General features: G+C 44.4%; 3 protein-coding genes across 5 annotated transcripts; all 3 read left to right on the top strand.

Annotated features, from left to right (window-relative positions):
* Nucleotides 1-5,923: 5,923 nt before the first annotated feature.
* EBPL (EBP like) lies at nucleotides 5,924-9,560 on the top strand. Its single transcript, XM_037065682.1, is given in 6 exon segments — nucleotides 5,924-5,994; nucleotides 8,996-9,171; nucleotides 9,174-9,220; nucleotides 9,222-9,411; nucleotides 9,414-9,475; nucleotides 9,477-9,560. Coding segments are annotated over 6 exon segments (630 nt in total).
* Nucleotides 9,561-12,318: 2,758 nt separating this feature from the next.
* Nucleotides 12,319-14,789, top strand: APOA5 (apolipoprotein A5). Its single transcript, XM_037065681.1, has 3 exons — nucleotides 12,319-12,391; nucleotides 13,119-13,302; nucleotides 13,823-14,789. Exons 1-3 carry the CDS (start codon nucleotides 12,319-12,321, stop codon nucleotides 14,787-14,789), a joined length of 1,224 nt encoding a protein of 407 aa, XP_036921576.1.
* Nucleotides 14,790-16,695: 1,906 nt separating this feature from the next.
* On the top strand, nucleotides 16,696-26,134 carry ZPR1 (ZPR1 zinc finger). 3 transcript variants are annotated; one of them, XM_037065667.1, is made up of 14 exons: nucleotides 16,696-16,918; nucleotides 17,136-17,256; nucleotides 17,656-17,763; nucleotides 18,462-18,532; nucleotides 19,586-19,672; nucleotides 19,818-19,940; nucleotides 20,262-20,309; nucleotides 20,492-20,558; nucleotides 20,963-21,033; nucleotides 21,736-21,825; nucleotides 22,291-22,401; nucleotides 23,060-23,146; nucleotides 24,742-24,807; nucleotides 25,523-26,134. In XM_037065667.1, exons 1-14 carry the CDS (start codon nucleotides 16,748-16,750, stop codon nucleotides 25,655-25,657), a joined length of 1,356 nt encoding a protein of 451 aa, XP_036921562.1. In that variant the 5' UTR covers nucleotides 16,696-16,747; the 3' UTR covers nucleotides 25,658-26,134. The 3 variants fall into 3 exon arrangements, with proteins under 3 accessions (XP_036921562.1, XP_036921563.1, XP_036921561.1); XM_037065666.1 differs by having other exon boundaries at nucleotides 16,697-16,918; nucleotides 17,095-17,256; nucleotides 17,673-17,763; XM_037065668.1 differs by lacking the exon at nucleotides 22,291-22,401 and having other exon boundaries at nucleotides 17,095-17,256; nucleotides 17,673-17,763.
* The last annotated feature ends 1,568 nt before the right edge of the window (nucleotides 26,135-27,702 follow it).

Genomic DNA, 27,702 nt, shown 5'->3' with positions numbered 1-27,702 from the left:
CTGACACCTCAAAATTCTATTTTTTACCAATTTTCCCACTGCTCTCTAGAACAGATGCCTCTGTGTCTTCTGCCTTGCCTAGAGCACTCCTTCCACTTCTGGACCTCACTGGAATCTGGCCCTCACTGGAACCTGACCTTGGCTCAGGACGCCTGCTGCCTTGTTTCTCCTGCAGCCCTCCTTTCACAGTGCTGATTAGTCTCAGGCAGGTTGCTCATCCAGACTACCTAGTTTATAAAATCTGGCTAACTCATTACCCTTGTAAGCCTCCTCCCACGGTTTCCACTAGTCAACACCTCTTAGGAATGTAAGAGCCAAGTTAATGAGTGAGGGGAGGAGGGAAAACTGGGAGACAAGTATGTGTGTTGCAAGGTCCAGCACCCCCTTCCTATATGGAGAGTCTCAATGCTGAGACTTAGGTTGATTTACTAAGAAAGATGTCAGCTTCTTAAAATGCCACAAACAGCATTTCAGATTTTTTATAAGACTTTTGGAGTTTATTTATTTACAAAAGGAAATGACATCTCTTTACAGAGAAGAGATCTGGTAGTCGCCACCTACAAAGAGATAAAATTTAGGATCACTAGTGGGGGACAATTGGACATTACATCTCCTAATGTGATGTAATAGGAAGTTCCTGCTTCACCTTTACTTTTGCCAGAAATACTTTAAACATATCCTGAACATAACTGAGCCTTTAGACCTAGATTCCAGTTTATGGGAAATACAGAAGACAAGAACAAAAAGGTAAATGACGTTACCAAGACAGAATCAGATGAATTATGGGACATTGTACAAGACAACTCATTTGACCTTTTTTTTTTTTAAAGATTTTATTTATTTATTTATCTTTAGAGGGGAAGGAGAGGGAGAGAAACATCAATGTATGGTTGCCTTTCCTGCATCCCCTGCTGGGAGTTGGCCTGCAGGGAACCAGCCTGCTACCCAGGCATGTGCCCTGACTGGGAATCAAACCTTGATACTCTGGTTCACAGGCCCGTGCTCAATCCACTGAGCTACACCAGCCAGGGCCCTCATTTGATCTTTTAAAAAAGTTAATGTCTTTTTTAAAAAATGTAAGAGCATTTCAGTAGAATTGAAAAAGTACTTAACAAACTAGGGCAATGCACAGACTTTTACTGGATCTTACAGAAAAAAATGAAACAATAATGAAAAGCTTTTTAAGGGATAAATGGAGAAATCTAAGCATGGACTGTATATATAATTATTGTTGGGACAATAATTCAATAACTTTCCTAGGTATGATAAGAATATTGTACTTTTGTACAAGAGTGTCCTTATTTTTTAGGATATAAAACAAGTTATATAGGGGAAAAGTGCATGCTATCTGCAACTTCCAAATACATAAAACACATATACAGAGAGAAAGGAAGCAAACATGGCAAAATATTAGCAATTACTGAACCTAGATGGTGAACACCAGAGTGATCATGGCACTGGTGTTTCAGCTTTTCTGTGTGTTTAAAAATTTTCAAAGTAAATTAGAAGAAAAAAAGAAGCTGGTGTGAAACCTTGAGTCCATGGGTGATATTAGGGTGGGCCATCTTGACCACAAAGAACCCCTAAACGTGTTTCTTTAGGTCTGCTTTCTTGGATTAGTCAGATTTCTCTGGGAGAATGCTCTAGTCACTTTCCTGAAGAGTAAAGTATAACTTGCCAACATTTTGGCCAAAGGGAAAGATGGTGTGTGGACAGAGGAGTCTTCTAACTTAGTACGTAAGGTTTTACTTAAATCCTCCTTTCCTAAGTACAAGAACCATGGCCCTCAGCAATACCTTGTTTACCCAAGCCCAAAGACCCATTTTTCGTTTGTTATCCTCCCCAGAAAATAAACTTCCATTTTTCTGCTGCTTTGGGGGAAGGACAGTAATCCAGTTGAGTGGAGCTGGAGAGGCCATATGCTTCTCAAACCAATGCTCAAACAATGGACATATTTTTAGCCTCACTGTCAACCACACTTCCAGAAGAATCTGTTGCTGCTGATGTCTGAGCTTTTGGAGACTTCAGGGAGTTCAGTAGTACAAATCAGAGGGTTTATTGCCTTTCTCCATTGTTGCTTCAAAATTCATCTTCTTGGGTGTGTCCAGTTGCTACTACAGAAATCTTTTCAGCTTCCAAAATGTCTCTTGTCTCCTATTCTGTTCTCTTTGTGGGTTTATATTTTTTTAAAATAAAGTGCACTTTAATGTCATTTTATTGGGATTTCAGAAGAGCAGAGGCTAATGCATGTGATCAATCCATCATCCTTTACTAAAAGCCAATCTGTTGTTTAATCTTTTTCTCTCTATTATTAGTTTGCAGGTTATTCATTCTTTGTATTCTTTTAATGGGTTGTCCTTAAAATTGTTAATATTCTTGCTTGGCTTAGCAAAGTCTAAAAATAATCAATATTCCCAGCTTCTTCCTAGATAATGAAAATTCAGTAGAATGCTTTAATTTTAACCTCTCATTTTCTATTTTCCATGCTACTTTGGTTTAATGTCTGAATTCCTCATTGTTTATAACAATTCCTCCAAAGTAGTCTTTTCATCAATATATATATTTTTGAGGCCCCTTACCATGTGACAAGCATTGGAAACAGAGCAGTGAATAAGACAGACTATGTGACATATAAAAATATTTTATGTTGCCCTGGCTGGTGCAGCTCAGTGGATTGAGCACAGGCTGTGAACCAAAGGGTCGTGGTTAGACTCCCAGTCAGGGCACATGCCTGGGTTGCAGGCCCAGTACCCAGTGCGAGCCATGTGAGAGGCAACCACACATTGATGTTTCTCTCCCTCTCTTTCTCCTCCCCTGTCCCTCTCTCTAAAAATAAAAAAAGGAAATAAAATTTAAAAATATATATTTTATGTTAGGTTGACATGTTTGAAATTTAAAGAAGTTTTTAGTTATGAAAATCCAATCTCATATGGTTTAAATATGTATAGGCATATTTTTATAAATACATATAGCATTACCAATGCATTTTCAATTCACCTAAACATTTACTAATTTTATTGTCTGCTGCTTCCAAGTCTATTTGCAACTCACTCCTCTCTGGGTTCTGTTCCCTTTTCAGACCCCTGACAGTCCTTTCAGTGAGTATCTGTTAAAGATACACTCTCTCAGTCTTTCTTTAAAATTAGCTTGTTACTATTGAATAATAGTTTATCCGAATATAATTCTTGGCTTGCCATTAATTTACCTTCAGGCTTTTGAAGATGATATATTGCTGGTAAGTCAGCTATCATTGTAATTATTTTCATTTGTAGATGATTAGCCTTTTCAGTTAAGAACTCTGTCTTGGATGTTCTGCAGATTCATGATGGTGCATCTTCATTTGGATTTGTTTTAACATAGCCTACTCAACCCTCAGGATGCTTCCTGCAACTGAGGATTCAGATCATATCTTTCTTCAGTTTTCAAAATTTCTCAGGCATCATCTTTTGAATATTGCTGTTGCAACATCTCTCTATTCTCTGCTGAAATCTTAGTAGGCATATATTAGACCTTCCCATTCTGTCCTCCATGTCTCTTACCTTTCATTTCATATTTGCCCTCTCTTTATTTCTATGATTCTTTCTGGGTAATTTTTCTAAGATAGACCTTCTAGTTTACTAATTCCCTCTCCAACTATAGCTAAATTAGTTTTTATTTTATTTTAATTATTATACTTTTCACTTCTAGATTTTGATTTAATTATCTTTTTGGACAACTAATGTAAACAGTCTTTCAACATAAACAAAAATTATTACACAGGTTACTACTTAACTTGCTTCACTATTTTAATGCAGTTAAAATAGTGACAGTTACCTACAAAGCAGTTCCTATCAGACTGTCAGCTGATTTCTCAAAAGAGACCTTACAGGCAAGAGGGGGCTGGAAAGAAGTATTCCAGGTCATGAAATCCAAAGACCTACGTCCAAGATTGCTCTATCCAGCAAAGCTTTCATTTAGAATGGAAGGGCAGATAAAGCGCTTCCCTGATAAGGTCAAGTTAAAGGAGTTCATCATCACCAAGCCCTTATTATATGAAACATATAATATATGAAATGTTAAAGGGATTTATACAAGAAAAAGAGGATAAAAATATGAACAGTAAAATGACAGCAAACTTACAGTTATTAACAACCACACCTAAAACAAAAGCAAACAACTAGAACAGGAACAGAAACACAGAAATGGAGATCACATGGAGGATTATCAATAGAGGAGTAGGAGGGGGAGAGAGGAGGAAAAGGTACAGAGAATAAGTAGCATAAATGGTAGGTAGAAAATAGACAGGTGAGGTTAAGAATAGTATAGGAAATGTAGAAGCCAAAAAACTTATATGTATGACCCATGGACATGAACTAAAGGGGGGGAATGTGGGTGGGAGGGGGTGCGCAGGGCAGAGGGGAATAAAGGAGGGGAAATGGGACAACTGTAATAGCATAATCAATAAAATATATTTTATTTTTTATTTTATTTTATTTTTATTTTACTTATTTATCTTTAGAGGGGAAGGAAAGGAGAGAGGGAGAGAAACATCAATGTATGGCTGTCTCTCATGTGTCCTCCGCCGGGGACCGGCCCGCAGCCCAGGCATGTGCCCTGACTGGGAATCGAACTTGTGATCGTGTGGTTTGCAGGCCTGTGCTCAATCCACCAAGCCAAACCAGCCAGGGCAATAAGATATATTTTAAAAAGAAGCATAAACCATCTAGAATAGGTCTGTAATAACCAGTGACTACATTCTACCGATGTTGCTGGTATGTCCTGAGATGGAAGCCGAAACTGCTGCCACACTGAGGGAAGACGGCTGCATCACCATTTACACCAGAGTTATTGGCATGTTAGCCTGAAGGAGAACAATCTGTAAGAAATTGTACTTACTATTTAGAATGAGGAGTCACTAATGTTCCTTTAAAAAAATATTCGCAACAAGAGAAAGACTGCCTGTGAGCCCTTCTCATTTGGTGCATATTGAGTTCTTATTTGAGATCTGTGCACCTGTTTATGTGTTTAAAGCAAAACTACCACTACCCTTTCAATAGAGAGTAAGATACCTTTTATTTTAAAGATTTTATTTATTTATTTTTAGAGGGGAAGGGAAGGAGAGAAGGAGAGAAATATCAATGTATGGTTGCCTCTCGTGAGTCCCCTGCCGGGAACTGGTCTACAACCCAGGCATGTGCCCTGACTGGGAATCGAACCGTGATCGTGTGGTTCACAGGCCCGCACTTAATCCACTGAGCTACACCAGCCAGGGCAGTAAGATACCTTTTAATCTTTACAAATACACATTTTCAAATTCTTTTTACTCTACATCCAGGTTATGTTAGTGATTCTTGGATTTTAAAAAAAAGCCTAAATGGGTAACACTCTTTTAAGCATGCAGCTGTCTGTGAATACTATGATACTAAGCAACAGAGACATAGTGAAGAAAAGGGAAGCGCCAAGAAGTTCATGTGGAAATAATCTGGTCAAAACACTTCACAGATGCTATTGGCCCTTCATATTGCATCCCATCTGGAGGTACAAAATTCAGGTTGCTCCTCTATTTGGTGATTCTAAGTTTTATTTTATTTTTTAAAGATTGTATTTATTTACTTTTAGAGAGAGGAAGGCAGGGAGAGAAACATCTATTGGTTGCCTCTTGCACACCCCAACCAGGAACATGGCCTGCAACCCAGGCATGTGCCCTGATGGGGAATTGAACCAGTGACCCCTCAGTTCACAGGCCAGCACTCAATCCACTGAGCTGCACCAGCCAGGGCTAAGTTTTATTTATGTTTTATTCTCACCTGAGGACATTGCTTTTTTTCATTGCTTTCAGAGAGAGAGGAAGGGAGAGAAACATTGATAAGAGAGAAATGTGGTTTGATTGCCTCCTGTACACGCCCAGACCTTTGTACCTGGACTGAGGATCACCTGCACCCAGATGGGGATCAAACCCGAAACAGGTTTCATCCTGCAACCCTTCAGTTACTGGACAATGCGCCACCAGCGCCAGTGCGCCCCTCCAACCAATTGAACCGCACCAGCCAGGGATGGTCATGCTAAGTGTGATCATTTTAACAACTGATCCACCAGGTTTCTCTGTTGCTTTTTACTCTTGCACAGTTTAGTAACTGGTAAGTATTCTGAAGGGTGATAGTTTGAGGCATCCTTTCCCGATAATTATTCACCTACTGGTTTTAGCATTCATTTGTGATCCTAGAGTAAATCAAATATGACCTGAGGATTGCAAAATAGTGATTTAAAAAAATGTCACTCCATCTACAAGTATATTTCTTCTGTAAATACAAACCTTTACAGATTTTGTTTTCCAGTCCAAATACTTGAGTCAAAAATGTTTATCCTGAATCTAACGATGACAAAACAGTCAAATCCAGAACATTTTATGAGACATTTCCCCTGGACTCTTCAAAAAAAGTCAGTGTCAAGGGTTGGTGAGTACTGTTCTAACTGAAAAGAGAAACAGAGGCATAGCAACCTGATGAAAAATACTGGATACTTAATTTAAGAAGAAAAAACATCTATAAAAGGCATTTGGGGAACACTGGGGCAATTTGAATATGTAATACCCATTAGATAATATTAAAGAATTATCTTGATTTTCATAGGTGTGATAATGGTATTGTGTTTATGTAGAAGTGTCCTTATTCTTAGGAGATACGTGTTGGAGTATTTAGGATGAAATGTCATGCTGTACACAGTTATTTCTAATGGTGCCACACACAAAGCCTGTAACATATACACATATACAAATATTGCCAACCAACTCAAACATTTAAAAAACTAAAACTAGACTGTAGAGTGGGCTTCTGGTCAAGATTGTGGCATAGGTAAATGTGGTATTTGCATCCTCCCACAAACAAAAAATACAACTAAACTACAGAACCCCCATCATTCATAACTGACTGAAATCTGGCTGAAAGAAGTCCTACAACTAAGGATATACAGAAGAAGCCACATTCACACTGTTAGAAGGAGCAGAGACTTGGACAGGCTGGTCCCACATCCAAGTATGACAGATAAAAACCAGGAGGGATATCTTAACTGTGGAGGTTTCCTCTGAGGAACAAGGGGCTCCAATCCCATATCAGGCCACCCAGCCCAGGGTTCCAGTGCTGGGAAGAGAAGTCCCCATAACTTCTGGCTGTAAAAACCAGCAGGGATTGTGGCTGAGGGAGACAGAGGGCTTCTGGAGTCCCAGGCAATTTCTCTTAAAGGGCCTGCACACAGACTTACTCAGACTCATTCCCTCTAAGTTCCAGTGGTGGGGCAGCAGCTCAAAAGTTTCAGGAACATATAGGGAGAAACTGACGTGTCTGGCATCAGGGTGAGAGCTGGAGGGGCAGCTTTCTGCCAGACAAAAATGTAGGTAGAGGCCATTGTTACTTTTCTGAACCCTCCACCCACAGAGCTACAGAACCAGCAGGTGGGAGCCATATCTGAGTCTCCGTCAACCTGGCTTACACTGTTCTCCAGCCCTGGCGACTCCCTGAAACCCCACCCCATCCAACTTGTGAGCCCACCCAAGCTACTTCCAGTGTCTTTCCATAAGAATGGCCTGTTTTGGCCATGCTTCAGGCGTTCCTAAAATCTTTCAAATAAGCAACATCTAACCTCAGCATGCCCCATATCTCTTGCTAAGTGGCCCCAGTGGCCCCAGACCTAATACTAGCAGCAGCCAGCCTTGGTTCACAGCTTGGCCTCTCCTGGGCACTTCCAAGCCCAGAACAAGCAGCAGCCATTTGCAGATCACTCTGTATCTCTGGCTGGGTAGCCCCAGGGAGAACACAAGCAGTGGCTGACCTTGGCCTGCACCTCTCACAAGGCCTCAGAGCTAGCACATCCAGTGGACAGCTTTACATCATATCTAAGGACCACCCAAACACCTCTACAAGCAACACACTCAAGGAGCAGACTCAGCAGCACCAAGCCCCACTGAAGTGAGTCCTGACCCATGGGGTGGGCCCCTGCACAGCTGATGCTCCACCATGGATGTAGCCAGTCCTTGCAGCTGATAGCCCTTGGGGTAAATCCACCCATTGATGTGCCAACAGCAATCAAGGCTCAACTACAATAGGAGAGTGTACACAGTCCATGGTGGTGGGGATTGCAGTGCACCTGGAATGTCTAGCTCAGGTGAATGGAGAGACTGTGTTACTGAACCCTACAGGACACCGACCACATTAAATCACTCTACCAAGCTTGGGAGACATAGTATCTCTGCCTAATACATAGAAACAAACACAGGGAGGCTTTCAAAATGAGGAGATGAAGAAATATGTCCCAAATGAAAGAACGGAACAAATCTCCAGAAAATGAACTAAACAAAATGGAGACAAACAACCTACCAGATGCAGAGTTTAAAACAGTGGTTATAAGGATGCTTAATGAACTTAGGAGAGATAGGTGAACTTAGAGAGAACATCAGCAGCATAAAAAAAGGACATGGGAATCATAAAAAAGAACCAGTCAGAAATGAAGGATACACTAACTGAAATGAAAAATTATTTACAGGGAATCAATAGTAGAGTAAAAAAAGCTCAGAATCAAAACATCAACTTGGAATATAAGAAAGCAAAAAATACCCAATCAGAACAGCAAAAGAAGAAAGAATTAATTTTTTTTAAATGAGAATAGTAGGCCCTGGCTGGTGTAGCTCAGTGGATTGAGCCCGGGCCTGCGAACCACATGATCGCGGTTCGATTCCCAGTCAGGGCACATGCCTGGGTTGCAGGCCAGTTCCCAGCAGGGGACTCATGAGAGGCAATCATACATTGATATTTCTCTCCTTTTCTCCTTCCCTTCCTCTCTAAAGATAAATAAATAAAATCTTTAAAAAATGAGAATAGTATAAGGAACCTCTGGAACAATGTCAAATGTATGAACATTCACATCATGGTGGTGCCGAAAGGAGAAGAGGAAGAGCAAGAACTTAAAAGGCTATTTTTTAAAAAATGATGATGGAGGCAGTATGAGCCTCTGGCATTGGGACAAGGAAGCATAAGTGCAAGGGTGGAGCTGGGGGGACCACAGCAGGTGGCTTGCTGCCACTGTGCACTGCTCAGCTGGGTGTGGGCTGTGGGCTGGGTCTCTGCCAGGGACAGGGATGGGTGGCAGCAGACTGCGGGTTGCTCACCTGGCTCTGCCATGATGCCTTGGTGCACTTCACACTGGGAAAGAATATGGCAAAGCTGATGCAAGATGGCTTAATTTTGACACAATCAATCATTGTGTCTTTGGAAATTCCCACTGTTATCCTAGATGGGTCTCTAGCATTGGTCCTCATTCACACCATAGTCAAAGACAAATATTACTGGTATTTCACACAGATTATTCTCTCGGTATGTGAATTGTATGGTGGGTGGATGACCTCCTTTCTGGACTGGTTTAAGTGAAGCCCCAACTTCAACACTGAAATTGGCTGTACGTTTGGGTCTATTTGGTATTTTTTGATAGTACACAAGCTCTGATACCATGGGGCTGTTAGTGTGCAGTTAAGGGTAGGACTCAAGAAAATGTATCACAAAGGAACCAACTTAGGGAAAAAGTTCCAGCTTTAGGAAAAATATTTTCAAAATCATAAACATTATTTTCTTGCTTTATGAGCCAAAATGGGTCGAACCTTTTTGTTTGGAATATACATTCCATTCTATACTTTCTTGTATATTGTTATTCCTAAACAACCTACTTCAAATTGATTGTAAGGTGGCAAGGTTTTTTTAAAATTTATTTTTCTATATTGCCAGCAATATAGGGAACAGAGAATAAATTTTAACTTGTAACAATCAAATAGCTAATTATAAATTTTTATGGCTAAGATTAATTGTTCTATATTAATATAGTAAATGATCACAATTAATTAATTAAAATAAAACAATAATGACAGAAAACCTCCCTAGCCTGGTAAATAGACATGTGAGTCCAGGAAGTGCAGAGAATCCCAAACAAGATGAACAAGAAAAGGCCCACACCAAGACACAGCATAATTAAAATGCCAAAGGTTAAAATAAAGACAAAGTGAATCTTAAAAGCAACAAGAGAAAAGTAGTTGGGGCTTCCATAAGATTGTCAGCTGATTTCTCAACAGAAACTTTGCAGGCAAGAAGGGATTGGCAAGAAATATTCCAAGTGATGAAAAGCAGGGACCTACAAATAAAATTGCTTTACCCAGCAAAGCTATAATTTAGAATTGAAAGACATATTAAGAGCTTCCCAGACGAGAAAAAAAATTCAAGTTTATCACCGCCAGACCAGGATTACATAAAATGTTAAAGGGTCCTTTTTAAGATGAAGAAGATTAAAAAATATGAACAATAAAGTGGCAAGAAATACATATCTATCAACAATTGAATCTAAAAATGAAAATGAAAAAACAGAACAGAAACAGACTCATAGATACAGAGAACATCTTGACATTTGCCAGGTGGAAAGGGAGTTGGGATGAGTGATAAAGCCGAAGGGATGAAGAAGTACAAATGGGTGGCTACAGACCAGTCATGATGATGTAAAGTACAGCATAGGAAATAGAGTCATATAACTATGTATGGTGTCAGATGAGTATGAGATTTATTGGGATGATCACTTACTAAGTTATATAATGTCTAATCACTGGGGTGTACCCTTGAAACTAACATAATATTGTATGTCAACTAATTGAAAATAAAAATTGATTTAAAAACAAAGAACCCTAAAACTATAAGATGTCATCAGCTATGGAAGCATGAGTGCATATTGCATCTACTTATTGTATTAATCCTGATTCTGTCAGAAAACCAGAAGCTGCTCTATGAACTTCAAGTGTGAAAGGCTTCAAAAGAAAATTAAAGGGTTTCTAAAAAAAACTGTTGGAAGGGCCAGAGGTGTGGCATCTCACCTTGTACTAGAAGGAGTCATTCAAAAGCTCACCTGTAAGCGAATACAAATGGGAAGCTCACATAATTACTGTAGCCCTAGCCTAACCGTAAAGAAGACTGATTAATATGGAATCAGTCTGTGTCCAGAGCAGAGAAGGGTGAAGGCAGTAGAAGGCATTCGGAGGAATATTGGAGATGTGCAGAACAGCCTACTATTGTTCGCCCCATATCCTCTCTCTTCTTCTGGAGTAACACAGCTCTCTTCAAGCTGGGAATATAGTCATCCAGAATAAAGACTACATTTCCCAGCCTCCTTTCCAGCTAAGTGTCGCCATGTGACTACTACATTCTGGACTACGGGATGCCAGTAAAAGTGTTACGAGAAATTTCTGGGATATGCTGTTAAAGGGAGTAAATATGCCCTTCTTTTCCTTCTTTAGGAGTTGATGGCTGGAGCTGGAAAAGCTGAAACTTAGACATGAGCTCTTGTTATAGATGATAGTGCAATAAGACAGAAGGAGCCCTGCTGGCTGGCTCATGTTTACATGAGAAATACAATTCCATTTTGTTTAGGCTATTCTCTCGCACTTACCTCCCCCTTTTTTGTCACTTGTAGCTGAGCCTAATGCTAAGCAATACAAACTAAATCTAAAAAAATTAATAGAAGTTCACCAAGGAATAGAACATTTCACAGAGGAACAGCATGTACAAAGGCTTAGAGTTCTGAAAGAGATGATGTGCTCAAAGAATGTCAAGGGTTTTGTGTGGCGGGACATCAGACGGGAAGTGGGTTGGGATGAGCCACAGCAGAGTCTAGACTCAATAGGCAGGACTGTGAGAGACAGACCCCTCGGAGGCTATGAATGCGATCACAGTGAGAGATTAGTAGGGCTGTAATGTGACTGGTGGTAGAAAGAGGGATAGGGGAGCGACCGAAGATACATTTAGGAGCAAAAATCAGTAGTCTTTCAATGTGTGTGTTTTAGTATATGGAGTGGGCACGTCATCAGAGAAAGATCTGGGCTTTTTGGCTTCCCCTCCTCAGAGGTCCTGTTCAGCCTTTCTCCGTGAGGACGATCCTACTCTTACCCTAATTCTTTGGTCTGGAGACCCTGGTCCAGATTCCTCTCAGCACCTTGTCTTTACCCCATCTGACTTCCTGCTTGTTCTAGGATTAGTTCATAAGGGGATGTGGGAGAGTCTTTTACCCTGTAAATGCTGACTCTCCCATTTTGCCTGAGTAGCCTCTAGTGGAGCTGTCAAGGGCTGCTCAGGGTCAGGCAGGCAGCTGGACACTGTCCCTGACTGGTTGGGGCACAGTGTCTCTGGGCAGTTGAGTAAGAGTGGGGCCCTCAGCAGACAAACAGGCTTGTATCTACTGGTGGGCCAGCTATCAGGTGAGTGTGAAAGTTGAAGGTCATAGGGTTTGGGGTGAACTGGGTGAGGAGTTTAGCCCCACCCCCTAATGGGAAGCCCCTTTCTGCTGAAACAGCCCCCTGATAGGAGGGCACTCATTAACCCCGTGGGTGCCAGGAAAGGTCAGGAGTTGAGCACTAGGAAGCAGCTGAGGTCATTCTTCTTTGAAGCACCATGTGGTATTTACTCAAAGCACTTGTTGCCAGAGGCCCAGGCCCCTGGAGTATAAAGTGGAATGCCTGCTCTCTGTGCCCAGACTGAGCAGGTGAGCTGCTGGGACAGAGGGAGTCATAAGAGCAAGAATGGCAGGGGTCTCAACAGGGAGCTCAGAGCATCCTCATGGAGCATTTTGGCAGAGTTGCTTCTTCCCCCTTGGGGGAACCTCAGTTTTCCCAGCCATGACATGGGAGGCAGGAAGATAGAGGAACAAGGGTTTGCGGGTAGATGAGGCCCAGGGAGCTTTATTGCGGTCTGGGGAGGGTGATGGTGGGGGAACCTTTACAAAGTAGTTTGAGCTCCACACTCCATGTAATGCGACTGAGGTGAAAAAGGAGCCCTCCCCATCCCAGAAAGATGCCGTTTTCTTCACAGCCACACTCACCCAGGTCAGTCCTCTTGAGCCCCAAGAGTGCTGTGCTCCCTATACCCCAATGAAGTGTTCACAGATTCTGAGTAGGTTGTCCCTGGAGCAGAGTCCCCTGGGTCAAGTCTCTCCTTTGCTTCTTCATCTGACCCAGGCCTCCATCCGCCTTCCTTCTCAGAGCAGATGATAGCAGCCATGGCTGCGGTTCTGACCTGGGGTCTGGTGCTCCTCTCAGGTGGGTCTCCAACTCTGACTTCAATGTGGAGGTGAGGGTGGTGGCCGGACTGAGGGGCGGTCTACCGGACCCCAGCCCCTAATCACCCGGTCCCTTTCCACAGCATTCTCGTTGGCCCAGGCACGGAAAGGCTTCTGGGATGCCTACAGCCAGAGCAGTGGGGACAAAGGCAGGGTGGAGCAGGCCCAGCTGCAGAAGCTGGCCTGGGAGCACGTGTGAGTGGCCAGGGCGAGGGGTGTGGGTGAAAAAAGGAGGCACACGTGCTGTGGGGTGTTGCACTGCCTCTGACTCCTCACTCCCCACTGTCTGCACCGGGGCAGAGGAACAAATCTGTGCCGTTTCTGCCGCTTTCCTGGCCTTCCAGGGCCGTGCCGCGCCCTCTGCCGGCAGTATCCCCACAACCTGCTTTGACCTAGCTTCAGCTGTTGGTCCTGAGGAGTGGGATCTGGGAGCAGTGGAGAAGACCCTAAACCCTGTCCCCTAGAATAAAAAGATTGTAGGACACTCCAGGTGCATGTGTCCTTCCTTGGACTGTGTTGGTCTGGACTTGCATGTGCCATGTTTTCCTTACTGTGTGAGGATGTGCAGTTGGGCTGAGGCTAGGACTAGTACCCTCTGGTGTCACCTCCCTACATCTCTGGTTTCCCCAGATAATCAGTGAGTGATATCTTTGGGGGCAAAGCAGATGATGGGGGCTAGCAGTCTGATGGCCTGGATTTCTGACCTCTTCCTCAGAAGTCCGAAAGACAGTCTTGAGCGAGACCTCAACAATACGGACAGGTTCCGGGAAAAGCTAGGTCCTCTGAGTGCGCAGGGGAAGGAGCCTCCCACGGTTCCATCCAACCTGGAGGGAATGCCGCAGCAGCTGCAGGAGGAGCTGGAGAAGGTGAGAGCACGCCTGGAGCCCTACATGGCTGAGGTGCACCAGAGTGTGGGCTGGAATCTAGAGGCTCTTCGGCAGAAGCTGAAGCCCTACACCACAGACCTAATGGAGCAGGTGGCTCTGCGGGTACAGGAGCTGCAGGAGCAGTTGCACACGGTCAGAGAGGATACCAAGGCCCAACTGCTGGGGTGTGTGGATGAGGTGCAGGGCCTGCTTTGGGAACTGCAGAATCGCATAGTGCACCACACTGGCCGCACCAAGGCATTGTTCCACCCATATGCTGAGCGCCTGGTGCCTGGCATCCAGCACCATGTGCAAGAGCTGCAACGCAGCATGGCCCCGCACGCCGCTGGCAGCCCGGCCGCCTCAGCCACTGCGTGCCCCAGCCACTGCGTGCCCATGCTTTCACGCAAGCTCACGCTCAAGGCCAAGGCCCTGCACGCACGTATTCAACATAACTTGGACCATCTGCGTGAAGAGCTCAGCGCCTTTGCTGGTGCTGGAGTGAGCAGCGAGGAGGAAGGGACCAACCTGGATGCCCAGGTGCTGTCCCAGGAGGTGTGCCTGCGACTCCACGCTTTCCGCCACGACACCTTCCACCAGATCGCTGCCTTCACCCGCTCCATTGACCAGGAGACTGAGGAGGTCCAGCAGCAGTTGGCGCCACCCCCACCTGGTCACAGCGCCTTCGCCCCCGAGTTCCTCGAAGTTGACAGCAGCAAGGCCCGGAGCAAGCTGCAGGCCCATCTAGACGACCTATGGGAAGACATAAACTACAGTCTTTGTGACCATGATCTTGGTCATCTAGGGGAACCATGAGGGTCATACAGACCCTCATGGTTCATACAGCCCAGGCCCACTTCCCAGCTCCTTATTTGGAGAGTCCAGGACCTGAGCCCCAAGCATGGTTCAGTTCTTGCTAGTGGCCTATTGGGCAGAGGGTAGAGGGCCCTGCACAGGGTAGGTGAGGCCACTGAAGGGGTTGCTGTCCTGGCATATCTAGCCTCCTGCGACTCCCCAATCTGGGTGCATTACACTCACCAGGATTTGCAAGGCGACTTCCCGTGCTCATTTGGAAATCTTCATGAATTACTCCATTCTGTGAAGGTGGGATTGGGAAGGGAGAAAGGCACACCATGAGTGGGTAATTATGTGCAACCCTGTGCCTCTTCATACCAGGGCTTGACGGTGATCACTTCTGGCCCCCTGGTGGCCACTACTAGAAGGTCCACAGAAAGCTGCTCTCTCTCCAGGGCTGCTGTGACAGCTTCTGTTGGGGGAGAGCAGGGAGAAAGGAAGAAAATGTGATGAGGAGAGCATGTAATTATGTGTATGTATAATCCTGCGGGCCTGAAGCTGAAGGGTACAAATGGTGGGAGTTTTAATGGGAGGGAGCAGAGCCCATATTTCTTACACAGCTCTACATTTAAACGGCCTACCAAGCCCTCCAAACTGTGGAGGCTTCTTAAACCCTCCGGGGAGCATACTATGTGCCCTTCCCATCTCTGGCCCCTTCCTCCTGACTCTCAGACTGAAGTCCAGACTTCTGACTGAAATGAAATAGATGCCTGTAATGGAAGCTTATTTGCCTGGTGTGACACTCATTTGAACCATATCTGAAAGCAGTGCCCTCACCACTATCCCCATATCATGATCATCAGACACCCCAGTCCCTCACTGTAATGCCTGCTCACCACTGGATGGTGTGCATGAGGTGCTGGCTCCAGAGGTGGCCTCTCCCTTTTGCTCTTGCTGTTCCAGATTTTGAATGGTCCCTTTGAATGACACTGACCCTCTTTTTAGTACTTCCAAACTCTTAAACTCTGCAGTCCCTACATACAGATTCACTTAGGAGCAATGAAGCTCCTTATGGATCATCTGGGAACTCTGAAACTGGGGGGTGAGAGAGTAGGAAGGGAAAGCACATCCTCTCCATCACTCTTCTAATGTCTTGTCAGCGCCCTTTCCTCCAAGCTCAGTCCACCCTGCACAGGGTTCTTAGCACCTCCACACTCCCTCATAACACAGAACCCACATGAATCTGGCTTTATCATACCTGAAGGCTGAATATCTACCCTGACACTCTAGATTTTTAGCAACAGAACTGGGAGAAAAAGTACCCAGGGAGAGAAGGTGCTGGAAAGGACCCCCCCCCCCAAAAAAGGTGTTTTTATTATTAGGAAACTGAGAGGTGTGGGTCAGCTGGGGTTAGAGGTCGTGGGGATGAAGGGTTGGGAGTAAAACTGAGGGTTGTGTACTTGAGGTTGGAATTTGGGCAGGTGTTTATGAGGACAGAAATAGGGAGTGGGAAAAACAAAATGGGAGAACATGATTGAGGGACTGAAAGAATAGAGTAGAAGCAGAATCTGGTCCAAAAGTGGAACAAAGGAAGCCCAGGTGAGAGCGCACCTCCCCAGAGATACCGATGGGCAAACCTGGCCTCTTGATGTCAAGGTCAAGGGTCTTGTAATCAGACTTATGGCCAATAGTTGGAACCCTTTGCTTCGGAGAGATTGCGAAAGAGCAGATCACCGCCCTGGGTTTGGGAGGACGTCCTGGGGGGTGGGGGGGGAGTGACGCCTGAACTGAGGTGGAGGCAAAGACCGAATTCGGCTGTGGGCCTTCGGATCTCCTGAACTTTTGCTGTTAAGGGCCCAGAGTCCGCGGCCTCTTTAAGAAAGGGCGGGAGTGGCAGCGGGCGGAAGTGCTAGGGGAAGAGGTGTGGCCACGAGAGGAGAGGAAGCCGGAACTGGCGGATTAAACGCCGCGTGGTGGCCATGTCAACCAGTGGGGCTGTGGAGACCGGTCTCCCGGGGGTTGCTGCCACCCCTTCGCCCACCCCGGCCCGGGCTCCGGTCCTGGGACGCCTGTTCCGGCCTATCAGCGCCGAGGACGAGGAGCAGCAGCCCACCGAGATTGAGTCACTGTGCATGAACTGTTACCGCAATGTGAGACGGGGGCGCGGCCGCGCGATGGGGTGGGCTTGGGTTGAAGAGGCGAGAAGTGGGGGCTGGCGACCTCCCTCAGTGGGTCTGGTTGGGGATCCGGAGTTGAGGCACCCTGAGGGTCCTTAGGCAGAGAACTTGGCTTCATTGGTACTTTACTTAGCTTTCTGCTTCCCCAGGGCATGACGCGCCTCCTGCTCACCAAGATTCCCTTCTTCAGAGAAATAATCGTCAGCTCCTTTTCCTGCGAGCACTGTGGCTGGAACAACACGGAGATCCAGTCGGCAGGCAGGATCCAGGACCAGGGAGTACGCTACACTTTGACTGTCAGGGCCCCGGAGGTGAGAGGAGCCCAGAACAGGTACCTTACTGTCCTAGAGAAGGCTTGGGGGTTGGAGCCAGAGCTCCGGTTCAGGTGGTTGGACTTGGGATAAATACCTCCAAGTGTCCAGGCCTCATTTACTCCTTTATAAAATGGTTTTGGTGCTGTCAACTGATCAGGTGAGACTTGTGGGAAAGCTTTTTAAATTTTGTGAGAGGATATCAAATTAGTGGTAGCTGTTAGGAATTTCGAGTACTCTTAACCGCTTGGGCAGCTTGGCTCACATCACATGCACTGTTCTGCAGGGGTAGCCTGGGCCCCTAAGAGAGGAAGAAAGAGCTGGGCTGGGGTGTGATGGAGGGGGCAGTCTGGTATTTCCTGAGGAGAAGCTGTACTGCTAACTTCTCTGGACTGCAAGTTTTTCTTTCTGCCCAGGACATGAACAGAGAAGTGGTAAAGACTGACTCTGCTACCACAAGGATCCCAGAGTTAGATTTTGAAATTCCTGCCTTCAGCCAGAAGGGAGGTAAGTTTAAGATCAGGGTATTTGGGCTTCTTATGCCTCACTGTAGTCTTGCTCACTCTCTTGTAAAATCCTTGGGGCCAGGTCTAGTGCCTGTGTATGGGTTTGGCCATGTAATCATTGTGATTTTCATTGTTTTAACAAAAGCAGAAAACTTAGATAAATCAGCTTGGGAGAGTGGATAGTGATAGTAACACTCTTTGTGCTTAATCGTAGTTTTATCATCACTGTTAGAGCTGAATGGAACCTTATGCGCAGCCTCATTTTACAGATGAATACAAAGCCCAAATACCGTATTTTGCTGTGTACAATGTGCACCCTTTTTGCCCACAATTTTGAGGGAAAATAAGGATATGCATTATACATGGATGGCATGAATTCCATATCTATATAAATGTTTTAAGTCCTTTTATTTATATTTAGGTGTTAGGTGTTAACTCTAGAAACCAGTAATGATACCCATAATGCAAGACAGTACCCTGGGATACAATAATTGATCTTGTTTCTAAATATAAATAAATAAAAAGTTGAATTTAGAAATTAAAAGATTTTTTCCCTGAAAGTTTGGACCAAAAACATAGGTATGCATTTTACATGGGAGCACATGGCAAAATAGTGGTGGTTCCGGTGAATTGCTGAGGGTCATACAGGCACCTGATAGCAGAACCTAGATTTACCTGTCTCTTGTTCTTATTCACCAGCTCTGACCACTGTTGAGGGACTGATCAGCCGTGCTATCTCTGGTCTGGAGCAGGATCAGCCTACTCGAAGGGTAAGCTGGGATATTCTCATTGCAGCAGCTCAAGGAATAATTACTTATATGTGTCTGAATAGACACATTAGTAAGTTCAGCTTTCCATGTAAAACTGTCTCTGACTGAATATTGGAGGACTTTTAGGGGAAGCATATGGTGATATTATAACTTCCAGGATGTTGCATATGGAACAGCCTGTGTTCTTGCTAGTTCTCTTTCACCAATGTATTATCAGACCTCATTTCCGACATGCAATGTAACATTACTTCTGAAGAGCCTTTCCTAATCCCCTTGGGTTTGTCTGCTTTCTGAGTGTTCCAATGTCTCCAGGGTCCAGCAGAAGGAAGGCTTCCTTGTGTGTGTGGTTGGTGGGGTGCGTGAATGTCTTGCATGATATGGATAGCAATTTGAACATTTCACCTAAAAAGTCATAGTGTGCTTGAGGGTGATATTGTTATGTTACAGAATTACTTGCTTACGATTTTGTATTTAAAAGGGGGGGGTTATTTGTACCAGACCCTGTATTGTACTTAAGACAGAAATAATGTAATTGCGCCCTGGCTGGTGTAGCTCAGTGGATTGAGCGCGGGCCTGCGAACCAGAGGATCGAGGTTCGATTCCCAGTCAGGGCACATGCCTGGGTTGCAGGCCAGTTCCCTGCAGGCCAACTCCCAGCAGGGGACGCACGAAAGGCAACCATACATTGATGTTTCTCTTCCTCTCTCCTTCCCTTCTAAAGATAAATAAAATCTTAAAAAAAAAAGAAATAATGTAATTGCATATTTAGTCATCTGTCTTCATAAGTGGCTGGGGAGCCCCATGAGGGGATGCTGATATTTAACCTGGCATGAGTACCTGGGCTAAATGGTGAATGAGTGGGAAAGTGAGGCTCACCTGGCACCACCCATAAACTTCAAACTATATGCCACATTTTATTGTGAAGTCTGAGTCTCTCTGTTCCCACTCATGCCACGGTGATGACTTCCTGATAGAAGTGACTTGGGCCTGACAGGGAGTGGAGGCATATGGTCTATCACAAGGACTGATGCTTTTACTCTCTGTTTATGTCAGACAAACAAAGAAGCCATAGCTGAAAGAATTGATGAGTTCATTGTCAAACTGAAAGAGCTAAAGCATGTGGCCTCTCCTTTCACGTTGGTAAGTATTGAGGGAGTCTAGGTGCCGTAGATTTAGGGGAGGAGAAACCATTAAGACTAGGATTTTTCCACTGTGGTGTCTGAGTGGTCTGATGGTAGGTGGAGGACTATACATAACTTGTGATTACTCTTCATCTATCTGTTAGATCATTGATGATCCCTCAGGGAACAGCTTTGTAGAAAACCCACAGGCTCCCCAGAAAGATGATGCCCTGGTGATCACACATTATAACCGGACTCCACAGCAGGAAGAGATGCTGGGGCTCCAGGTGAGTGGACTGAAAAAGCCAGAAGAGGAGCAAGGGGAAACTCATTTTGCTGCTACTGTGCTGTGTACAGTGTCAGCATGTTGTGTTTCTCGTGCAGCTCATATCAAGGATTTAGGATAAACTTTACAATAAAGGATGGCATTGGCTGTGATCTTATCTTAAGCTCTGTTCTTCCCTTGATTGGGGTTTTCTGGCCTTTCTGTTAAACTCATGAGGTGGCAGCTGACAAAAGCAAGTCACAGCATTTTCCGTCACTCCAGGGCAGGGTGTTGGGAGGCTGAGATATATGTGCCAAAATGTGATTTGCATGTCCTACTTCAGGCAGAGACACCAGAAGAGAAGCCAGAAGAGGAAGATCTCAGAAATGAAGTGAGTCACATTGGCTACCGTGGAGGAAGGAGCAGAGTTGTGGGCTGAAACTGATGCGGTTCATTGGCTCTCTTCCTCTCCATCACACTGGCAGCCACCAGTGTACCAACTGAATGTCTTTAGACTGGCAGGGCTCACCTGCCTGGGAGGGCTCACTCCCTCATCCCCATGTTATGTTCCAGGTGCTGCAGTTCAACACAAACTGCCCAGAATGCAATGCTCCAGCTCAGACCAACATGAAGCTAGTTCGTATCTTTTGTCAGGCAGTTGGGTTGCTCCTCATCTGACTCAGGTGTGAAGATTATCTTCGGGCTGGAGAGCACTAGGGCCTTCGTGGAAAACACAGCTTTTCTTAGTGATCAGCCTTTGATGAGACTGCACCTTGGCTTTGGGTTTATGGGGAGAAATAGACTGTAGTCTCTAGGCTCCTGTGTGTGGACTGGGCCACGTCTGTCAACACTTAGGAACAGGGATCACTATGGGTTGCAACTTTGCCCTCTTCTGGAGGATTAAGTTAGGTGGCTTCTTGTGATTTATTTCCTACAGTCCTGGAACCAGCAGTTGTGTTAGGGTTTTGGATTTGTTCTTCCCCAGAGGATTGTCCTGCTATCATGGCTATCATGGAAGCAGATTCCCTTAACTCCATCCTCTAGAAATCCCCCACTTTAAGGAGGTTATCATCATGGCTACCAACTGTGAGTACTGTGGCCATCGGACCAATGAGGTGAGTGGGCTCCATTGTTTGGGAAGACTAGCTTGAGGGTATCCTCCGTGCCTCTCATCCTCCCTAAATCTGCTTTGGGATGAGGGGGCCACGTGGGGGTTGGGTCTTTCTCTTAGGTGTAGTGTAGGTAAGGAGCCATTGAAGGAACAGGGAATTGACTTAAGAGAAGGAAAGTTGGATGTCCTAACTTATTTAACACATTTTAAAGTTTGGTTTTAAGGAACAGGGAGACCCACTTTTTGATTTACCCCTCAAAGGGATTGAAGTGTGGCAGGCAGATTTTGACTCAGTAATATTTTTAAGTCTTTCAAAATAAAGTGGGCCACCTTGGAGGGTTGTAAATTCCCTTTCCCTGAGTGTATTCAAGCATAAACTGTTAAATTCTTAAACCAGAATATTATAAAGGGGAACCATATGTTGGATGCAGTTGAAAATCCCTTTTAGTCCCAAGAATCATTTTTTTAAAAGGTAAATTCAGAGTTTCTTGCCAACTTGGGGTAAGTTTGGGCAGGCTATTGGCGCTGGGCCCTTTGATGTGTTTTTGATTTGGGTGACTGCTGCTACCATTGATTTAGCAGGCTCAGTGCCTGGTAGTCATTCGTGGGCCTGATGGGAGGTTGGGGCCTACCCTCTGAGATCTCCTGGGCACCTAGTGAGGATTGGGGTCGTCTGTGCAACTCCTGATGACTGTTGTTTGTGCAGGTGAAGTCTGGAGGGGCAGTAGAGCCCTTGGGCACCAGGATCAATCTTCATATCACAGACCCCTCAGATATGACCAGAGACCTGCTCAAGGTAACAACTTTCTTGGGAATGTGACTGTATTCCTCATGTGACTCGTCTGTAGGGGAAATTATCTTTTTAAATTATGTCCTGGGACTGTGCAGTACTTCCCGTGGGTTTGAGGCTTCTTAAGCAGGGGTCATCCATGGCAGGAAGTACAGAGTCAGAAGGCAACCCGTAAACTCTTTCTGATGAACTTGGTAGCTTTTTACCTGTAGTGTCTGTAAGGGCTCTTGGCTCTGGCCTCTGATGTTAGTCTACCTGATAGCTTGGAGCCATGACTCAGGGTCTCTTTATTAGCTTGGTTCTATTCCTGTGGTTCTTATGGATAGGAGTGAGTCTTGCTTTAACTAGCAACTTAGAAAATTGCGGTGGTTGACTTTGCCCCCAAATTGTCACTGGTAGTACTAATTAGGCAGGAGGACTCTTGTTAGCTTTCTATAGTGGCTCCTGATTTAAAGCTTAATCATCTCACAGTCCGAGACATGTAGTGTGGAAATCCCAGAACTGGAATTTGAACTGGGAATGGCTGTTCTCGGAGGCAAGTTCACCACACTGGAAGGGCTGCTGAAAGACGTCCGGGAACTGGTGAGCATAGCGCGTGGCTGCTTTGGCAGCGCGGTTAATGGGGAAGGGGCAAGCGGGCCTCACCCTAGCTTTGGGGGCTGTTAGTGGGGGTTCTTTGCCTTAAAACTGATTTAAGAGACTTAAATATTATTTTGGATTATGAAGATAATTTTATGGGAAATTCGGAGTAGAAATTCCCAGGCCTTAACTCTGACACAATGTAGAGATATTGTGTGGTTTTCATTTTCACTATAAAATGAGGGAGGAGGATCCTTTCAGTGCTTAAAACTCCCCAATATACATTTATGTGTGTTGACTTAGCCCATACATTTATTCTCCTGATGAATCATTTCACTCAAGTCTCAATCATTAGGCATTATGTCTTTGTAAATTGTACTCCACACTTCTTCAAATTGGGACTAGTGCTCATATTGTAAGAGCATTTTTATAGTTTGTTTCATATTGCCAGTTGTCTTGGCAGATTAATCCATATTCCCTTAGGAGTGGCTGCCTAGGTCAGAAAGGTTGTATGGGATAAATGAAGATTAAGCTTCCCCAAGTGGAGAAACTGCAGAAGTTTGGCCAGAAGTTGGCTTAACTTCCACCCCCGTCAGGTTTATGATCAAACCTATCAAGCATAGAGCCAGCAGACTAGCAGTTTGGATGACATTTGTTCCAGGTGACCAAGAACCCTTTCACACTGGGTGACAGCTCCAATCCTGGCCAGATGAACAAACTACAGGAGTTTAGCCAGAGGGTCGACCAGGTAAGAGGACTTTGGCTGGTCAGTGCCTGGGTGGTCCTGGGGCTCCAGTGAACAAGAGCTACGTGCCCTTTCTTGTTCCTTTTAAACATTGAACTGTCTTGTTGGGATTCTCCTGGTTTTCTATATCCTGTGTCACCTTCCTTCTCGGTTTCTTCCCTTATATTGTTGGAGCATCTTCTCCAGTAGCTTCCCGAGTCAACTCATGGGAAGTAAGATTTCTGAGGCCTTAGATGTCTGGAATTTTCTTTATTCTACCCTCGTAAGAGATTAAGTAATGGCTAAGAATAGAATTCTAGGATGAAAATAATTTTTCAACAGAATCAAAGACGTTGTTTGCACTAATGTCTTTCATGTTCCAGTTTGGCTATCCTGAAGTCTTAAGGCATTTTGATTCCTGATCTTTTGTATGTGACCTATTCTTGTGATACCTCTTTGTCCACTGTGATGTGAAATTTCAGGATGTGCTTTGGTGTGAGGTCAGTTTTCAACAACTGTGCTAGGTACTTTGTGGGACTTTTGAATCTGGGAACTCATGTGGCTCAGTTGGCAGGAAGCTTTTAAAAATTATTCTATTGAGAATTGCTTCCTTTCTGTTCTCTCTGAAAACCCTGGGTTTTGGAATATTAGAGTAACTTTCTGGTCTTCTGTAATTGACTTATTATTCGTCTGGTTTAGTTTCTTTGTGTTTGTTCTACTTTAGGAGATTACCTCAGCTTTATTTTCCAACTTTACAATTGAAGTTTTCATTTCCAATAACGTACTTTTATTTTCCAAGAGGTTTTTTGGTCTTTGAATACTCTCCCTCTGCCTTTTTAAAAAAATAGCATCCTGTTGTCATAAAGATGTAGTATTTCTTCTTCTTGAGAATATTAATGTTTTGGTTTTTTGGCACTTTATTTTCCTTCCAGTTTCCATTCCCTCTAAGTTGTTCTTTTTTTTTTCCTGTGTGATTTTCTGTATTTCTGTGTTAGGGGCTTTGCTCAGATTTCTGATAATCATTGATCATTTGTTTAAAAGTAGGCAGCTAAAAAACCTGAGTGGGTATGAATCTTGCTGGCATTGGGCTCATTGCAGGGAGACTTAGCTTGGCCATTTTGTTGAGGTGGCCCCAGTGCAAGAGTCGTTAGGTCTGTCTTCTTAGGCTGGTCAGGTTCCCATCTGTGCTGCTCCATTTCCTGGTCTGAAGAAGAAGGCTTATCCAACAGTATCCTAAGAACTGAGTGTGGGAAGAGGACTGGGGCGTGTGTGTGTGTGTCCAATAGGATACATTCATTTCCTCTCCTGTCTTGATTCCTTCCCCTCTATCCTCAACTGGGGCCAGTGGCCCTGATCCATAGTGTGTTGTGGTAATGTCACAGAATCCTTCAGTCTCCTGCTGGGATAGAGGAACGGTAATTGATTGCCTGTTTGGAGCAGGAGATGAAATTAGAGATGTAAAATTGTTTCTTAAATAATTTCAAAAAGTTCTTATTTTAGATTCTTCTCACCAGTTCATGAAACTTGGGCACACTGTAATGTAAACTGGCTTGATTTCTCATCTGGCAGACATAGCGTCTTCCTACTATGTAAAATTTACATACTGTATTCTCTTTCAGATCATTGAGGGTAAAATGAAGGCCCACTTTATTATGAATGATCCAGCAGGAAACAGCTACTTGCAGGTACAGTGGACCTTCCCTGATTATTTCATGGAAATATATTTTCTTACTTTTCTTCAATATGTATCATTTCTTTAGAAACAGACTTGGTTCCAAATGTACTGCTCTTTATGAAAGAACTTAGCAGAAGTAGAACATAAGGGAGAAAGGAGGGAAAGTGGGAGGGACTGTAAGTGTGTATCAAGAGAGAAAAAGGATACTCCTAGGCTCCTTCTTCCTGTTGTGTGGTCCCTGTCCCCAGCTATAAGTTCAGCAATGGAGTTTTTATTCTGCAAATCTGATTGCGAAGTGAGGAGAAATGATGCCTTGTCCAAAGTCCAAGATAGGAAAACTAAAAGGCTTTAAGCTAACTGGGGAGATATTCTGGTGATTGATAATAAAACATTATAACATTTATTGAGCAATTATTTGGGATCAGGCAAAACTGTTCTGTCCATGACTGAGACTGTTACTGTACTCTTTATAAGAAGGCGCAGATAGAAAGTTTAGGCAGACCAGTTCCTAATTCTGCTTGGGGTTGGTTGGTTCAACTTCTGACCCATGTGTGCTCTGTGCTTCCCACTAGTTGAGCCTAGTCAAAGGGAATGGTGGTGCTTAGAGTAAAAAACATTGAGTTCTTGAGAAAGTGGGAATTGGAAGTTGCTTGGGCGGCAGGGCGGGTGCGGGAAGATAGTAGGATGGTGAAATAGACACTGATCATCTCTCCTTTGCCTTACAGAATGTATATGCACCTGAAGATGATCCGGAGATGAAGGTGGAATATTATGAGCGCACGTTTGAACAAAATGAGGAGCTAGGGCTCAATGACATGAGGACTGAGGGCTATGAGACAAGCCTGGCCCCACAGCGGTAGCAGTGGATGGTTTCTTGGCCAACCTCCTGCACTGCTCAGACCTCGGGGTTATTTGTTACTGTTTGAGAAGGCTGTGAGTGTCCTCCCCACCAGGCCTTGCTCCTGTGGGGAGGGCACTTACTCTGAATCAGAGATGTTGGCACACTCTTGAAACAGTTTGTGATGCAAGTACAAGCCTATTGGGTTATTTGACCTTATTGTGGAGGTTGTAAGTCAGCTTGGGAAGAGATCCAGAAGCAGACCATGAGGAATGTCACTACCACTTTTTTCTAACAAGTCTTTACTCTCTGTCCATGCAATGCTTTGTCCTCTAGAGTTGGAACTCTGAGGTTGAGGAAGGAGGAGGACAGCTACAGCTGGAGTGTAGGTATCGATTTTGGGGTATTAAAAAATACTTTCAAAATGAAAGGAGTCTTGTGAGGGGAAGGAGTCCTGCAGAGGTGAAATTCTCATTAAAATGGTGGCTTTTAAATAGCATTGGCCTCAATTCGCTGTCCTTGTTTGATATGCTAGTAGAATTCAACCTCCTGGAGAAGTTTTTTTTCAATGTGGCCCTTGTTCTTTGGAGATTGGAGCTGGCATTTCTTTCATTCCTGCGTAGATGTGTGAGTGTTCACTTTGTGCCAGGCACACTACCGAACAGTGGACAAAACAAAGCTCTGCTTTTGTGGAGCTTAAAGTCTATGGGGAAAATTGGTGGTGGGGGTGAGGGTGGGATTGATAATAAACCGATATGTAAAACAGTGGTTAGTGTTATGGAGAGATGTAAAAGCAGGAAAGGTGAGGGGCAGGTATTCAAATAGATTAGTCAGGGAAGGTCTTAACAAGAAGGTGATAATTTGACATTTTGGCAAAAAGCTGTGAAGGAGGTAAGGGAGTAAGCCATGCCAGTAGCTGAGAGAAGAGATTTCTAGGCACAGGAAACTGCAAATGCAAAAGCTTGAGACTAGAAAATGTTAGAGCCAGTTGGGGGTGTATGAGGTCCTTTAGTCTCACTCCCACTTACATATGGAGAAACAGGTTCAGCCAGAGAGGGAAGGGGCTGCCTACAGTTGTATGACTCAGCACTCTGCAGCCTGGGGCCCTGGACTCCCCCACTGCTGCTCTTTGCACTGCATTAACCCCTGATGACTTCTGCCGTGCCTTCTGCGAGGTATTTGTTCAATAAAGAACTGTTGATTGAGGTACTGTGGCAAACATCAGTGTTTTGTGCTACGAACTTAACTCCGAAGAATTGCCTGGTTAGAGATAACTTACTAGTCACACACATGTATTTTCACTGCTTTGTTAAACTGTTCTCAGAGGTCACACAAGTGGGATTTCCCACTTGGAAAATGTTCTAATTTTCTAGTCTTTATTTCTGTCACATTTGATAATGGACCATTTCTCTCTGTCCTTTTCTTGGCCTCTGTGATACTGCACCCTGTCTTTCCCCTTCAGTTAGAACATTCTTTATGTGGAATCTCTGCTTCCTCCCTCTTTCTTAAATGTATTTATTTCCAGAGGTTCTATTTACAGACATCTCTCCAGATTGAATTCTTTGGCATCTTACTACCTCGATGTAGGACTGATTCCCATACCTGTATCTCAAATTTCTGTGAGAGCAACAGTAAAGTGTTTTAAGAATTTGGAGACTAAAGGTAGCAATGACTCACAAACTATAAAGCTACAACATTGAATAGTCTTTCTAAGCAAGTGTTCTACTCTAATAGTTTGCCCACATACGTATTTCCCAATGAGTTGGGGATCAGAGTTCACTAGGCCACCTGGTTGATTGGTCTCTTGAATGACTTGCCCTATGGGATGGTTGTGCTTGGAAGATGGATCCTGATGTCAGCTTCATTTCCAATTGTGAAGGGCAAGAAAATGGCATTCCAGTTTATTACTGAGTCTTGTAAGTTTGCTTTGAGGCAGTCTCCCAGGTTCCAATCAGTTACTGGGAAAAGATAGCCTGAGTTTCTGAACTTGGACAGACTGAGAAGGAAGTGCCAGAGTGGGATAACCCAGCCAAGGTACATTCTGTTTTGACAGGGCTGAGGTGTGAC

This window comes from Sturnira hondurensis, unplaced genomic scaffold, assembly GCF_014824575.4.
Source record: "Sturnira hondurensis isolate 20B ecotype Veracruz unplaced genomic scaffold, ASM1482457v3 Scaffold0015793, whole genome shotgun sequence".
Taxonomy (NCBI): Eukaryota; Metazoa; Chordata; class Mammalia; order Chiroptera; family Phyllostomidae; genus Sturnira; species Sturnira hondurensis.
Note: the sequence above shows the minus strand (reverse complement) of the source record. Positions and strands in the feature narration are given on the sequence as shown.

What these genes read in the sequence shown, in the direction of transcription:
- APOA5 (XM_037065681.1), top strand. Translation starts at nt 12,319, where the DNA reads ATGGGAAGCCCCTTTCTGCTGAAACAGCCCCCTGATAGGAGGGCACTC. An exon ending in CCCCGTGGGTGCCAGGAAAG is followed by an intron (nt 12,392 to 13,118) that starts GTCAGGAGTTGA and finishes TTCAATGTGGAG; the next exon opens with GTGAGGGTGGTGGCCGGACT. An exon ending in AAGCTGGCCTGGGAGCACGT is followed by an intron (nt 13,303 to 13,822) that starts GTGAGTGGCCAG and finishes CCTCTTCCTCAG; the next exon opens with AAGTCCGAAAGACAGTCTTG.
- ZPR1 (XM_037065666.1), top strand. Translation starts at nt 16,748, where the DNA reads ATGTCAACCAGTGGGGCTGTGGAGACCGGTCTCCCGGGGGTTGCTGCC. An exon ending in GACCAACATGAAGCTAGTTC is followed by an intron (nt 20,559 to 20,962) that starts GTATCTTTTGTC and finishes TCCATCCTCTAG; the next exon opens with AAATCCCCCACTTTAAGGAG. An exon ending in TTAGCCAGAGGGTCGACCAG is followed by an intron (nt 23,147 to 24,741) that starts GTAAGAGGACTT and finishes ATTCTCTTTCAG; the next exon opens with ATCATTGAGGGTAAAATGAA.